Source organism: Sorex araneus, chromosome 10 (assembly GCF_027595985.1).
Source record: "Sorex araneus isolate mSorAra2 chromosome 10, mSorAra2.pri, whole genome shotgun sequence".
Classification (NCBI taxonomy): Eukaryota; Metazoa; Chordata; class Mammalia; order Eulipotyphla; family Soricidae; genus Sorex; species Sorex araneus.
The window spans coordinates 2,598,162-2,613,797 of NC_073311.1; the positions used below are offsets into that span (position 1 = coordinate 2,598,162).

Below are 15,636 nucleotides of genomic sequence, written 5' to 3' on the forward strand. Positions count from 1 at the left end.
GTACAGCATGGTGCCTTCCTTGCGTGCTGCAGGGTGTGACCCCCAAACTCTAAAGCTCTTCCTCCTCTGCTAAGTGGGCTGTAACAGCGCCTTTCAGGCTTTGCAGAGCGAACTCTTCTCTTTCCAACCCCAGCACCCTTCAGAGCCCTCCTGCATGGGAATGGGCAGCCTTTGGGCGGTGCTGCTTCTCACCAATAGTGTGTCCCAGGTGCTCTGTGGTAGCTGGAGCCACGGCCAAGGACAATGGACAGTGCATCTGTGGTGGGGGAAGCCCATGCCTCGAAACACCCTGACCCTAGTCTGCATGCACAGATAAGGCTCTGTAAGAGTACGCGAACTCGCTCCAAAGTTGGTTTTATTTTGGGGTTCTGGGGCCACACCCAGTAGTGCTCAGGGATCACTCCTGACGGGGAGAGGTTGGGGGATTCCCCAGCTCTCAACTAGGGGCACTTCATTTGGACCCTGATCTGAGCCTCAAGTCAGTGTTTGTTTCTCCTTTCTTCCCGACAGCCGCCCCCTGCCCCCCCCCAAGGTGATTGCTCTAGGGCTAGATTGCTGAGTGTAGCAGGTAAGGTAGCCTTGCAACCCCAGGTCTATACTTTTGATTTTTTCTTCATTTCACTAAATGTTTTAGCTGGAAAACTATTGACCTTTAAACTTCCATTCTTTCTCTTTCAAAAAAAAAAAAAAGTCACTAAAACTCATACAAGTGGACTATACAGTGCATAGGGTGCTTGCTTTGCATGTAGCCCACCTGCGTTCAATCCCTAGCAGCATCAGATGGTCCCCCGAGCACAAAGCGAGGAGCAGCCAATGAGCATCACTAGGTGTATCCCAAAAACCAAAGCACAACCACCACCAACACGAACAGCAATGCCCCCCCAAACATCCCAAACCCAAACTTCTATACAAGATACAGCACAAGGGGGGTCCACAGCTACGGCCTTGCTAACTGCTCTGAGGAGCCAGGGCTGCGCTCGACACGTGGGCACGGGCCCGGGCCCACCGCGGCCCACGGACGCCGCCGGGCCGCTCCGCCCCGCGCTGGAGGGCCGGCCCAGGCCTCCTCCCCGGGTGCCAGAGCGAGGACGCAGGCGCGCTGGCCGGCCGGCTCGGCGGGACAGCGGTGCCCCGGAAGCGGAAGTGCTGTCGGCGGGGTCCGCTTCCAGTGCCTCTGCGCACGCGCGGGCGGGAGGCGGTGCTTGGCGCCGGTCCGGAGGAAGGCGGGGGCGCGCGTGCGTCCTGCGTCCGTCCGTGCCCGTGCGTGACCGCGCCCGCCGCCCGCCTCTGGCCCCGAGTGTGTCCGTGTATCCGTACCTGACGCGCATGTGCGCCTGGCACGGTGTGTCTGTGTCGGTCTCCGCGTTTGTCCTTAGGTCTGTCAGGCGGTCAGACGGCCCGTGGGCTTCTCGCCTCCGTACGTCCGTGTGTCTGTCTCCGCGTGTTCTCACGCCTGCCCGACCGCGCGTGTGCCCGAGCCCGTGCACGCCCCGTGTCTGTCTGTCCGACCGCGCGTGAGCCTGAGCCCGTGCACGCCCCGTGTCTGTCCGACCGCGCGTGAGCCCGAGCCCGTGCACGCCCCGTGTCTGTCTGTCCGACCGCGCGTGAGCCCGAGCCCGTGCACGCCCCGTGTCTGTCTGTCCGACCGCGCGTGAGCCTGAGCCCGTGCACGCCCCGTGTCTGTCTGTCCGACCGCGCGTGAGCCCGAGCCCGTGCACGCCCCGTGTCTGTCTGTCCGACCGCGCGTGAGCCTGAGCCCGTGCACGCCCCGTGTCTGTCTGTCCGACCGCGCGTGAGCCTGAGCCCGTGCACAGCTCGTGTCTGTCCGACTGCACCTGAGCCTGAGCCCGTGCACGCCCCGTGTCTGTCCGACCGCGCGTGAGCCTGAGCCCGTGCACGCCCCGTGTCTGTCCGACCGCGCGTGAGCCTGAGCCCGTGCACGCCCCGTGTCTGTCCGACCGTCGGCGCGTGAGCCTGAGCCCGTGCACGCCCCGTGTCTGTCTGTCCGACCGCGCGTGAGCCTGAGCCTGTGCACGCCCCGTGTCTGTCTGTCCGACCGCGCGTGAGCCTGAGCCCGTGCACGCCCCGTGTCTGTCCGACCGCGCGTGAGCCTGAGCCCGTGCACGCCCCGTGTCTGTCCGACCGTCGGCGCGTGAGCCTGAGCCCGTGCACGCCCCGTGTCTGTCTGTCCGACCGCGCGTGAGCCTGAGCCCGTGCACGCCCCGTGTCTGTCTGTCCGACCGCGCGTGAGCCTGAGCCCGTGCACAGCCCGTGTCTGTCCGACCGCGCGTGAGCCTGAGCCTGTGCACTCCCTGTGTCTGACCGCACGTGTGCCTGAGCCTATGCACGCCCCCATGTCTGTGTCTGACCGCGCGTGCGCCTTTAAGCCTATGCACACCCACGTGTGTGTCTGACCGTGTGTGCTTCTGACACGTCTTTGTGTCTGTGCGTGTGCCTATGTATGTAGTGGGGAGCACACATAGTCCCATATTCATGCACTTGGTCCCACCGTTACCACCCAGAGCCAGTGCTTGCATTTCCAAGGTCCTTTTTGGAACTCGATCAGCAGGGCCTGGGGTCCCTATGCAGTGCTCGGTATCAAACCCCAGTGGGGCATGTGTGCAAGGCAACCATCTTAGCCCCTGTACTGTATCACCCCCTTGTGACCCGTCCTTTGACTCAGCATCTCAGTCAGTGTCTTTGGTATTTACTGCCCTGGTAGGAGACCTCCGGAATCCTTTCCTGTGCTTATTCATTGTTTATTCTGCTTAGAGAAAAATCCATTTAGATCTTGAGCCTATTAAAAACATTTTGTTGTTGGAAGTTTGAATTCTCTATGTATTTTGAACATATGGCACATTCTCCCATTCAGTAGGGTCTTTTCATTTGATCATGTTCTTGCAAGGTGCAGCCTTTCAGTCTGATGCAGTCCAACTTGTCATGCTTTTGAGGTCGAGTCCACTTGACATCTCTGATGTCAAAGATCATTGCCAAAGCTAATGGCAAGAGGTCTATTTGCCTGTATATAGAGGTCTATTTCTCCTGTGGATTAGGATGTACATTCTAGTCTTTAATACATTTTTATTTGAAGGGAGGGTACACCCAGTGGTGCTCAGGAGATCATCCTTGTGGGGCTTGGGGAACTATAAGTGGTGCCAGAATTGAATCCAGGTCATCTTTCAAGGCAAACCCTTAATCCTTGTACTACTGCCAGTTCTTTTGGAGTAGGGTCCACCGGAATGACTTTAATATCCTTACTGCTGTCAGTACTCTAATTCCAGACACAGTCACATTCAGAGGGCCTCGAGAGCTGGGATAACTTTTTTGTTCCCTGTGGGGTGAGTGTTATGGGAGGCCTAACAGAAGTCCATAACAAATGTCCCAAAAGAACAGGGCAGTTTGCGGATTGCTTTATTTGCTTAGGAGGTGTCGGGGCGAGGGTGGGGGTATGGCAGAGCAGAGGACAGAAACGTTGGGGGAATGGAGAAGGCAGGTGCGCCGTATGCAGGTACCGGCCTTGGACCAGCATTGTGGCTATTTGGTACATTCATACACATTCCTACAATCCAGAGGTGCTCACACATACAGTATAGGATCCGCTTTGGGTTCTTTATAAATGTACAGCTTTAAAAAAAAAAAAATCATTGGAACAGGTACAGCAACATGGCCCAGCCACATCCCACCCAGCCCCACTGGAGCCCCTCAGCGCCTGGATGCCTGCAGGCTGCACTGCCCTGGCACTGGGTCGGAGGCGCAGAGGAATGTGTCCCGGAGGAGGAGGAGGAAGTGTGTTGTTCAAGGAAAGGCACTTGTCAGCGGCAGCCCTGCCCTCTCACCAGGTTTAAATACAATAAATAAATCATAGTGGAGGTGGTCTGCCCCTAGCACCCCGGGGTCCCTCTGCCTGGCCACCTCTAGGGATCACTGCAGGGGAATCACACTCCCTGTCCCCGCCCCAGCTCTGCCACATGCTCTGTGGGGAAGGTTCCAGAAGAACTCCAGGCCTTGGAGAAGCAGGTGCTGCTGCTGGATCCGAGAGAGCCCTCCCACCCCTGAATACTCCCTTCGCAATGGCCTGTACATCTGTTCGCTGTGCGCCTCAAATCTTGGTCACGTAGTTGTTGGGGAACAGGCCCTGCTTGCCCCGGAGTCGCCCTGTCCACCAGCCTGAAGGATCTGCAGGAAAGGGGAGATGGGAGAGTGAGGCGGGTTGGGACTGCCCCTGCTCCCAGGGCCCACCCACACCACCTGTGCTTTCAAAATGGCAGTTCTGGAGAGGCTTAGCCCCATTCTCTGGGCGCTGGTGCAGCAGCTGTGGGGTACCAAGATCTTGGTAGCTGGTGGCCCCCCAATCCTGCTTCCTCTGCCTTGTCCCCACTTTATTTATGTATTTATTTTTTTTGGCTCACACCCGGCGATGCACAGGAGTTACTCCTGGCTCTGCACTCAGAAATTACTCTTGTCGATGCTCAGGGGACCATATGGGATGCTGAGAGTCGAGGACTGAACCTGAGTCAGCCGCATACAAAGCAAACGCCCTACCCGCTGTACTAGTTCCAGCCCATTTTGTTTTTTGGGGTCACATCTGGTGATGCTCAGGTCTTATTCCTGGCTCCGTGCTCAGAAATCACTCCAGGCAGTGGTTCATTAATCTTGAAGAAAATTCTTCCTATTCAAGATGATTGAACCCAGGTTGGCCATGTGCAAGGCAGACACCCTACCCACTGTATTATCGCCACGGCTTCCTGGCACCACTTCAAACGCTTTTACCTGTCCCTGCACCTGGCCTGTGACCTTTCAGAATCTTTATTTCCCATCTCAATGCTAGGCCCCTGGCCAGGGCATACTTTTCTGGTATATTTGTAATTGCCCTCTCTGTAATAAACATGCATCTCGCTGTATGTGCGAAAGTTAGAATCTTTCTCTAACTATCCTTCAAAAAGATAGCTGATTTTTTTTTTTTTTGGCAGGGTGGGTGGGCATTGTTTTAGTTTTTTTGAAGGCCAGGGCTTACTCCTAGCCCTGTGCTCAGAATCACTCCTGGCGGGCTTGAGAGACCATATATGGGGTGCTAGGGCTTGAACTGGGATTGGCCACATGCAAGGCAAGCACCGTGCCCACTGCACTCTCTAGTGCTTTGAAGTACTTTTAGATGTTCTCCTCCAAGGCCAGTCCACCTTCAATGCTGCAAGAAGGTACTGTGTCATGACTAAGCACAGATATTACAGCCCCCACTGTCTTCACAATGACAAAAATGGAGATGGGTCAGAAAATGACTGAAATCAAAGTTTTCTGTAACTCACATGGCCTAATGCTCACGAGTTAGTTCTCACTGTATATGAAGACTTCTATGACCAAACTGGGAAATACCAATGTGATTGCTGTGTTACCCTGAGATCCACAGGGGTGTCAGGTACAGGATATGCACCTCCATTATTACTGTTTGAAGTGCTCTGTCCCCAGCTCTGTCTCAGAAACTCTGGCTCGAAGGGCTTGGTCAGGGCTCAGAGGCTCCAGCCCGCCCCGAGTCCGGGGCGAGGGTTTGCTGTGGAGTGCTTGGAGCATCTAAGGGCCGCTGCGCTGTGTGACGGGCACCACGCGTCTCCTAACCTCTTTCCCTCTGCTTAGCTGGGCTCCGTGTGCATTTCTCCTGCAGACGGTTTCAATTTGGTTGCTTTATGAGGGTCTGGTTTTAGAGTTTTACGTCTCGTAGCGGAAGACTTTTCTTGTATAGGAAGATTAATATCTCAGGATTCCTTCTAAGGCACTTCCCCCCAAACTTTTATAATTCATTTATAAGTTTTCACTTTATTTTGCAGGGGAGAATTGCTGTGGGCATGCAGCAGCCCTGGGGGCTATGCTGGGCTCGGCTTGGAGTGGCAAAAATTGAACCTGGGTTGGATGTATGCAAAGCAAGCGCCCTACCCACTGAACTAGCACTCTGCCCTCCTGTGTTGGTAACTCCTGGAACATAAAAATATATCTATTTTGTACTTTGGATATTTTACAAATGTAAAATCGTAGGACTGTATTTTATAAAAACTCCCTCTCCCTGCCTCCCCACAGCAGTGGGGACTGAACCCAGAGTTTCATATATGTGAGACACGTGTTCTACCACTGAGCCATTTCCCTGGTCCATGGAATCATTTAACTGCATACTTTTTTCAGGAAAAAAACCTGAAACCAATGAGAAATCAAAGTCCTACTTGGAGGGCCTGGAGGGCAATACAGCAAGCAGAGCACTTGCCTTTGCACGCTGCTGGCCTGGGTTCAATCTGCAGCACCTCATATGATCCCCTGAGCCTGCCAAGAGTGATCCCTGTGTGCAGAGCCAGGAGTAAGTCCTGAGCACCACCTGGTGTGACACCACCCCTCCAAAAAAAAAAAGAAAAAGCACTACTTGGAAATTCAACAATTGGAGAAACTTTAACATTTCTATAGCTATGATTTGTATTTTACGAATATAAAACTAATAGTCTATAATTTATTTTTCTTCTTTTTCCCCATAGTTTCCTATGTCAATAAATTTTAGTTTTGCATCATTATCCCTAAAAACTATTTTTTACATCAAAAATCACTGGATATAGGGCTGGAGTGATAGCACAGCGGGTAGGGCATTTGCCTTGCACGCGGCCGACCTGAGTTCGAATCCCAGCATCCCATATGGTCCCCTGAGCACCGCCAGGGGTAATTCCTGAGTGCATGAGCCAGGAATGACCCCTGTGCATTGCCGGGTGTGACCCAAAAAGCAAAAAAAAAAAAAAAAAATCACTGGATATAGGACTATTTCACCAATTCCTCGCACAAGGTATCAGGTCTTTAATAGGGAGGCTATGGAATCCTTCCTACTTAGGAGAGTTGACATTTTCAAACTAATTTGTACTCTAGGACTGTGAGGAAGGAGCCTGAGTGACTTTAGATAGTAACGCCTGTGCTGGGAGAGACAGTACAGTGGGGAGGGCGTTTGCCTTGCACATGGCCCACACAGGTTTGATCCCAGGCACCCCACACGGTCCCCTGAGCTCTGCCAGGAGTGATCCATGTGTGCACAGCCAGGAGTAATCCCCGAGGACTTCAGGTGTGGCCCCAAAAACAAAATAAACAAGATAGTAAAGCCTTCGGAAAATGAAATGGGAGAGGGGAGGAAGGCACATCTGTGAGGAGGCTGGTCAGGGGCCCGGGCTTCTCCTGGGCTGGGCTCAGGTGATGAGGGAACTTGCTGGAATTCTTGGCACAGCCCTTAGTCAGCACATCTTGAAAGCTCAAGTGTCCAATGCCCCCCTGGGCTGTTGCTGCCCGGCATCTCCCAGGGTCCCCTTGACCTGCCAGCAGGCCTGTGAGCAGACAAGCTTCCCCTCTGGCACTGGCCCTCCACCTCCGCCTCAGCTGCGCCTTTTTCCCTTCACTCCACCGTGCTCGCTTCCCTCCCCAAGTCCCTGTCTGTCCACTAGGCCCCACAGCCTATTCCACGCTACCCACTCATCTCCAGTGTTCACTGGGGTGTTGCTGGGCCTCTCTCTGGCTCCCATCCAGCTTCCTGCTCCCCAGGAAATGTGTGCTGGCTACACCTCCTGCCTTTAAGGCCCCGCCCGCCAATCCCACCAGGGCACAGCCTGGGTTGTGCTGCAGAGACAGTTCAGAAACGGGCATAGGGATCAAATGGCTCACTCAGACTCAACCAGAGGAAGACCTTTGTCCCTTGCCCTGCGAGTGCCATCTGTTGGTCGAGAACCAATGCAGCCCTTCTGCCACCATGAGGAAAACAGCTGTAGACACTTAAGGGTGGGGCTGAAGGAATAACAAAAACGAGGGCAGCTCTCCTTCTGGTCCAGTGAGCTTTTGAACACAGTATGCGAACATTGTACAACTGAAACCCAATCACGAACAGCTATGTAACCATCTCAAAGTGACGCAATCAAAAAGAAGAGGGGGATTTTTAAAAAGGGAGCATCTGAGCTGTGTGTCTGCATGTCCGGGGCTGTGCACTCACCTTCCTTGATAATGTCGATGACGTCATTGGCATTGAAGCTGAGCTCGTCTGTGTCCTGAGCGTCATAGGCGTACAAGGCCTTGCACTGCGGCACCTGGGGCTTAGGCTTGGGCTGCGGCTTCGGCCTGCCCCCTGCAGGGGTCGGGCGGCTGGTCGTTTGTCTCCGGACACTGTGTGGGGGAAGAGACACGTGAGACGTGGCCTGGGGAGCTTCCAGAAGCACGTCCGTGTGACCAGACTCCACACACCCGGCAGCCCACCTGGCCACGCAGACCAACTCCCTGGCAGCCGGCTCCGTCCCCGGGGAGGCGAGCCCTACTCTGAATGTTCCCTGAGACTGAGGAAGCCCCAGGTGTGCTTTGAGGCCCGAGTCCAATTCCGGCCACTGCAACCAAGCCCCACGGCACCGCAGAGCACGTGGCACCACTCACGCACCTCAGGCCGGGCTGCAGCAGAGCCACAGAGAGCCGGATAAGCACAGGCTGCTGCCATGTCCCTGGATTAAAGAGGGAATTAGGGTTTCTTAATCTTGTCACCCAGCAAGTGTTCAGTGGACGCGTGTATCACTCGTGGTGACACCCAGCCCACTGGGCCAGCTCACTGTGCTGCCCGGGGGTGCAGGGCTGCTCAGGCCCGACCGTGCTGGGGACCAGCAGGGCCACAGTGCGGGAGAGGGTTGTCATACCCTCCCAGGATCCAAAGCAGGTGCACCTCCGCAAACATTTTGTGTTTGGGGGCCACACCTGGCTTGACCTGCTGTACTATTACTCTGGCACTAAAAATAATTTTAAGAACTTTTTTGGTCTTTGGGCCACACCTGGCAGTACGGGGATTACTCTGGCTCTCTCGGGGAGCCTGGGGCATGAGGATCACAGCCTGGGTCAGCTGCACACAAGGCACTGACCTGCCCTGGAAACGTCCCGCCAATGGAAGCATTTGTAATTATACCCCCAGAAAGCACTCAGCGAAGTGGGAGAATACAGCAGGAGAGCCTCCGGCCAAGGACAAACCAGCCTCGCCTCCATTCCTGCTCCCAAGAGCCGTGAAAGTCGCACAGAGCAGCCAGCACCTGCCGGGGAAGGCGGCAGGCAGGGCTCCCCGGCCTGAGTTCCGGGAGGAAGAAGCACCCGGTTCCCAGCTCCGCTCTTCAGCCCCACCTTGCCTACCCAGGAGAATGGGAGAATGAGCATGCTGGACACTGCCTCCCTGAGCTGGGGGGGGGGGGGAGTTGCTGACCCACAAACCACACGGTGTTCCTTTACTGGGAGGAAGGGCAGCTCCGGCTCCAGGCCGCTATGGGAAACTCCCGCCTTGCTGGGGAAGTCTCGCTACTCTGAAAGCAGTGTCTGAAAGCGGCAGCCACAGGTGCTCAAGGAGGCAGGGAATGAGGGCGCATCAGCACTGGGGAGAGGAAGAGCCACCAGCCAGCACGTCACACTTGGCTGACCCCCCAGCACAAGGTGCGAGGATGCGTGGGTTATGACACCCTAGCAGGATGAAGACAAGACACACACACACACACAGACACAGACACACATACACACAAAGACACAGACACAGACATAGATGCAGACACAAAGAGACACAGAGACAGACACACACACGCAGACACACACGGATACACACACATGTAGACACAAAGAGACACAGAGACACAGACACACATACCCACAGAGATACACATATACACAGACACCCACAGAGAAACACACACACAGATGCACACAGAGATATAACCATGCAGACCACCCCATACCCAAATTATAAAAGGAAATTAACTTAAAAAAACTAATTTAAAATTGTTGTTTTTGGGGTCACACCTGGAGGTGCTTAGGAATCGTACTCCTGGCCACTCGGAGGACCATATGGGATGCTGGGGGTTGAGCCAGGTTGACCCCTATCTGCTGTACTTCTTCTCCGGCTCTCAGGCCACAACCGGTTGTGCTCAGGACTTATTCCTGGCTCTGTATTCAGGTATCACCCCTGGTGGTGCTGGGGCCTCCATGGGGTCCTGGATCAAGGCAAACGCCCTGCCTACTGTTCTGTTGCTCAGACCCAAGCCTTCCTTTGTGTTGTAGGGGCTGAGGGAAGAACTGACCAGCGGATGGAGCCACATTTGCGATGCTCAGGGGCCCTACGCTGTGCCTGACACCTAACCGGGGTCAGCGGTGTGCACGGCAAGCTCTGGCCCTCTAAGCTTTCCTTTATGTCCAGGAAACAAATCCCCCACCCTGAGGTCCTATTGATGAATTAGTACAGGGGCCCAGAGTTGGGGGATGTAGCTGTTTGTCCCCAGCAGGGGGCGCTCTTAGCACAGAGACAGCGTGGGATGTGGGATTGGGGAGTGAGGGTAGGGGCTGGGGGTGGGGGAGCTGTTCTGGAGCCCTCTTGCCCCTCCTCCTCTACATCTTCCTGCATGTCATCTCGGTGCAGTGTGGCCCGCTGTTCCCACTAAAAATCTTGTCATAGCTTTCTGGGGCTCTTGGAAATGAATCAGTGCTGCCAGGGGGGACCCCGCCCTGCAGTGTGTGCCTGGCCTCTGGCCCTCGCCAGGGCAGCCCCCAGGCCCCAGACTCACACTCCTGCTGCTCCACAGCAGAGCTCAGGGGCCCGGGCCCCCCACCCCTGCCCCTGCCACTCAGTGCCCTCGAAGGCTCAAGCCAGACAGCAAGGGAAGGAGATATAGCACAGGGGCCGGCCAGGAAGTGCCTCGGCTACTCCTATGGAAAAACTCAAGGAGAAGGCCACAGCTATGAGGGCTAGTGAATGAGCTCAGCAGTTTCTAAGTACCTGAAAATCAGCTGTAGTTCTACCAGCACCCAGTCACGAAACCAAGAACGCAGTTTCACAACACATAACAGAGCACAGTACAGGAGGCTGGAGTCGTAATACGGCGGTAAGGCGTTTGCCTGGTTGGATCGCCGGCCCCCCAAGTGGCCCCCTGAGCCCTGCCAGGAGTGAGCCTGGGGTGCAAAACTGGGAGCAAGCCCTGAGCACAGCAGGGTGTGGCCCCCAAACAGCCCCACAGTGCTCTGGACCCAGTGGGTCAGAGGGCGGAGGCTGTGCTGGGCAGGGCAGCAGGGCTCCTCACGCTGCGCCTGCCGGAGGGAGTGCTCAGGGCGGAGGGTCCAAGGCTGCAGGGAACACACGTTAAGGTGCTCACCTCGCTGTGGCCAATCCAGGCTGACCCCTGGCACCCTGCAAGGTGAGCCCTGCCAGGAGTGCTCCCCGAGTGTTAGGCCAGTGTGGCCGAACACTCGCCCCTAGAAAAAGGTTTGAGGGGCGAAGGCCAAGCCCTAGTCAGAACCCCACAAGGACTCTGCAGCCTGCACACAGCAGCTCTCGGGATGCTGCTGTGCTGAGTGGCCTGACAGAAACAATGGGACTCCAAAGCTGTAATTTAAAGTCTGCCGTACAGCCCAGGGGGGCTCAGGAGAGCCCCGGTGACCCCGAGCAGGGGCCAGGGCAGGAGAGCAGGGGGTCGGGCAGAGGTCTATGTAGGCGCAGAGGCAGCTTCCTTGGGCTCAGGAAAAGGTCTCAGCAATGCCCCAGCATGTGGCGTACTGGGCTGATGTCCCCAAAACTGCCTGGCAATTTGTCAGTTGACTGGATGGGGGTCCCAGCATGGCCCTTCTCCATGGCAGCCCAGAGCAGAAGTGGTGTTTACTGGGGTGTAAATGTGCAGTGGGGGGAAGCTGTGTGCTTTGGGGGCCATGTGCAGTGGGGGCCGTGTGCAGTGGGAGCTGTGTGCAGTGGGTCCGTGTGCCGGGGCCGAAGGCAGGAAGAGGCAGCAGCAAAGGTGAGGCAAGCCTGGTCTCCAGTGCCTGTACCATCTGCCCAGCAGGGGGCGCGCCTGTCCCGCAGGGCAGTGTCTTCCCGGGACCCTTCTAGCAGAGCTCCTGACTGGGCCTGCCCTCCCGCTTCTGGACAGCGCCAGAGCCTGGGCAGCCTGTAAGAGCCCTGCCAGGAGCCCAAGTGCCCGCCGGGCTGGACAGCGTGGCAGTGTATACATGCCTGTCTTACTTGGAGCCACACCCAACTGTGCTCTGTGATCACTCCCGGGGGCTCGGGGGACCACATGGGATGCTGGGGATGGAAGCCAGTCGGCTGCGTGCAAGACATGCACTCCACCCACTGTCCGACTTCCGGCCCCTCTGCACCCCCACGGAAGGTTGGGGCACTTCCTGGGGCCTGCAGGCTGGGGAGAGGTTCACGCAAGGCTCCTGCGGCCACCCAGAGCTTCCTGACCCTGCCAGGGCCTGCCCAGCTCTGGCTTTCGGAGTCTGACCACGGCCCCCATGTCCTCTGGAAGCCCCCAGCTGGAGTGGCCCAGAAACTCGGGTCCTGCACTGGCCATCAGCACAGTGCGCACTGCAGGGGGCCCCCAGGGGACCCAGGCCAGGTGCCAGCTGCAGGCACGAGCCAGGCACTGCAGGAGGGGTGGGTGGGGCCGGCCCTGGGCACAGGCCCCGTTCTCCAAATGCAGCCATGTGACTGTGGGCTCATCCCTGCGACTCTAGAGGCCAACACCGTTAGCTAATTGCAGTAACATCCAGGCTGAGGAAGCTCTTACCCGGTGGGGGTTGGGGCAGGGGTGGGGTGGGAGGGGAGCTGGGATACTGATGGTGGGGAATGTATCCTGGTGAAAGGATGGGTGTTAGAGTATGGAATGACTGAAACCCAACTGTGAACAACCTTGTCTTTCAATAAAAAAATCAAAACAGCACAAACCTAAACGAAACAAAAAGAAAGCTTGACCCGCCCTCTGCAAGACCTCTGCCTCGGCTGGAACAAAGACCGCGGCGGGTCTGGGCTGGGCGCAGCGGAAGAGACTCCCCTGCACCGTGTCTGGGAGCCCCAGAAGAGGAAGTGACACAGTCCTGTCCCACCACTGCCCCGGGGAGGCGGAGGGCTCCAGGGGCCATCCTGGGCCAAATGAGCTGCTGTGGCAGGACCAGCAGGGCTGCGGGGGGCTGGAGCCTCTGCGGGTCACACTCCAAGCAACACCTGTGGTGGTCTGGGCAGAGGCGGCCGGGGCGGCACGGTCGCAGGGCGCATCGCAGGGTAGAACACAGCCACCACCAAAGATTAAATCCAGACGCTTTAAGTCCAATTCCTTATCATCAAGGTAGGACGTGGGTGATCTGGCTGCAACATCGGTCCCCTACTGGCCGCCAGGGTCGACTCGGCGGGTCTGGCTGGCCAGAGGGTGAGCCCTTCCTCCTCACCACGCTGTGTGTGTCCCTCCTGAAGCTGTGCGCTCGACCAAAGAGACAGCCTTTCCGCACAGGGACGGACCTGTTCTTCAGCCCAGGGTATCGGCAGTCGCGCGCCTGCCAGGACGTCCTGCTGATGAAGGTTCAGGCAGGGGCACAGACAGCACCGGGCAAGGCACCCTGCACACAGCGAACCCCGGCTGGATCCCTGGTACTGCACAAGGTCCCCAGGGCACTGCCAGGGGTGGTCACTGAGCACAGAGCCAGGAGTAAGCCCTAAGTGCAGGTGGACAGTGTCCCCTACCCAAGAAAGGGGCACATTCATCTCACCCCAATCATGTCACGGTGTCTCACTCCAGTCTGTATTCCTATTCCAGAAACCGGTGCCCCACACCCTCCTGGCGGCCCCTGTCGGACAGTGCGCGGCTGGGGCTCCTGCCCACGGTGTGGCCGAGATGGCCCTGAGGCTGGGAAGGTCACCAGCAGGTCCTTCTCGTGCCCAGAGACCCAGTAGCTGGTGTGGCTAAGCGTCCTGCAGGCCACTGCTCCGACCTGAGTCTGTTCCGGCCACGTGTGGCCCTATAACCGCAAAGACTGGAAACTGACCGTGAGAGCTGTCTCCCAGGGGGGATGGGAAGGGAGGGCTGGCGCAGGCGCTACAGATGCGTGACAGTGAAGCTGCTGTCCTCTGGTCTAGCGGCAAAAGTCACACATCCTGCCAAGTGGCTTCAGAATCCCTCACCCCTAAGCAAGCCCACTTCTCCACCCCATGGGTGACACAGGGTGACAAGTGTGGGCCTTTGCACTCGCTTTCCGATTCTAACGGACTCCTCACATTCTTCTATGACACCCAGTCATGCAAACAACAAAACTAAGAAAAACAGAAATAGGGCTTCCATTTTCTGAACACTTTCCAGTTTATAAAACTATTATTTATGGGGCTGGAGTGATAGCACAGCAGGTAGGGCGTTTGCCTTGCATGTGACTGACTCGGGTTCGATTCCCAGCATCCCATATGGTCCCCCAAGCACTGCTAGGAGTGATTCCTGAGTGCATGAGCAAGGAGTAACCCCTGTGCAATGCTGGGTGTGACCCAAAAAGCAAAAAATACAAAAAAACAAAACGGCTGGGAGACATCTTAGAGCCAACTTCTCCCTCTGGGAGAACCTGGCAAGCTACTGAGAGTTTCCTGCCTACGTGGCAGAGCCTTGCAAACTCCCCATGGCGTATTCATATGCTAAAACCAGTAACAATGATGGGTCTCATTCCCCTGACCCTGAAAGAGCCTCCAATGTGGCATCGTTGGGAAGGACGAGTAAAGAGAGACTTCTGGAATCTCAGGGCTAGGATGAATGGAGACGTTACTGAGACCGCTCGAGAAATTCAATAATCAACAGGATGATGATGATTTATTTATTAATTTTGTTTTGGAATCACACCTGGTGACACTCGGGGGTCACTCCTGTGCTCATGGATCACTCTTGGCAGTGCTCAGGGAACCATATGGGATGCCAGGGATAGAATCTGAGTTGCTATGTGCAAGGCAAACACCCTGCCCACTGTATTATCTCCTGGGCCCTAACACTGTTATTTGATCTTCACTAAGCCCTGAGGGATTTTAAAATGATGATGGTACTATGGCTCTTACTACACCAGCAAGAACATGAGAAGATTAATTTAGGGCAAATATATGCACGTGTGTGCATGTACATACACACACGTACATGGACATACAAAGGAATTTTTATTTTTTGCTTTCAGAGAAATATTTACAGAAGAAAATTAGAGGATTTTTTTTTTTTTTTTTTTGCTTTTTAGGTCACACCTAGCAATGCTCAGGGGCTACATCTATTCTCAGGAATCAGTCCTGGTGGTGCTTGGGGGACCATATGAGATGCCGGTGATCAAACCTGGTCAACCACATGCAAGGCAAGTGCCCTCCCGCTGTACTATCACTCTGGTCCTGAAAATTAAGTTTTAAAAAAATTTATTAAATTATTTTTTTGGGGGGTCTCACCTGGAGGTACTCAGGAGTTATACTGGCTCTGCACTCAGGGGGCCATATGGGATGCTGTGGGACCCCCGAGCGCAGGCCCACACACACGCACGTGCTCGAGTGCGCGCGCACTTGCGCACACACACACACACCACCCCCACCATCACCACCACCACCTCCCTGTACAAGCTCTGCAGCCCTCACCCCCTCCTTGCCAGGCAAACTGGGGTAAGCTCTCAAATATCCCTTGTTTGTCCTGCAGATGTGAGATTTATGTCCTGAAATTTGAAGAAGGAAAAATAATGGCATTTTATTCCCCTGGCTCCGAAAATATGCTCTATTCCAAAAGGTTGAATCTATAAACATTACTGGAAGTGCAGGGCCGGCTGCCAGCATTCCTCAGCCTCCACCGCCCGCGCCCGTCCATCGCTCCT

General features: G+C 55.8%; 1 protein-coding gene across 2 annotated transcripts in view; it reads right to left on the reverse strand.

The window, feature by feature from the left end:
* Window positions 1–3,388: 3,388 nt before the first annotated feature.
* Window positions 3,389–15,636, reverse strand: part of MYO1E (myosin IE) — a 187,602-nt gene continuing 175,354 nt past the window's right edge. For both annotated transcript variants that reach the window (XM_055118462.1, XM_055118463.1), the window contains 2 exons: window positions 7,991–8,160; window positions 3,389–4,176 (listed from right to left, as the gene is read on the reverse strand). In XM_055118462.1, the coding sequence (XP_054974437.1) occupies window positions 4,100–4,176; window positions 7,991–8,160 (247 nt within the window). In that variant the 3' untranslated portion in view covers window positions 3,389–4,099. The remainder of the gene's footprint in view (window positions 4,177–7,990; window positions 8,161–15,636) is intronic.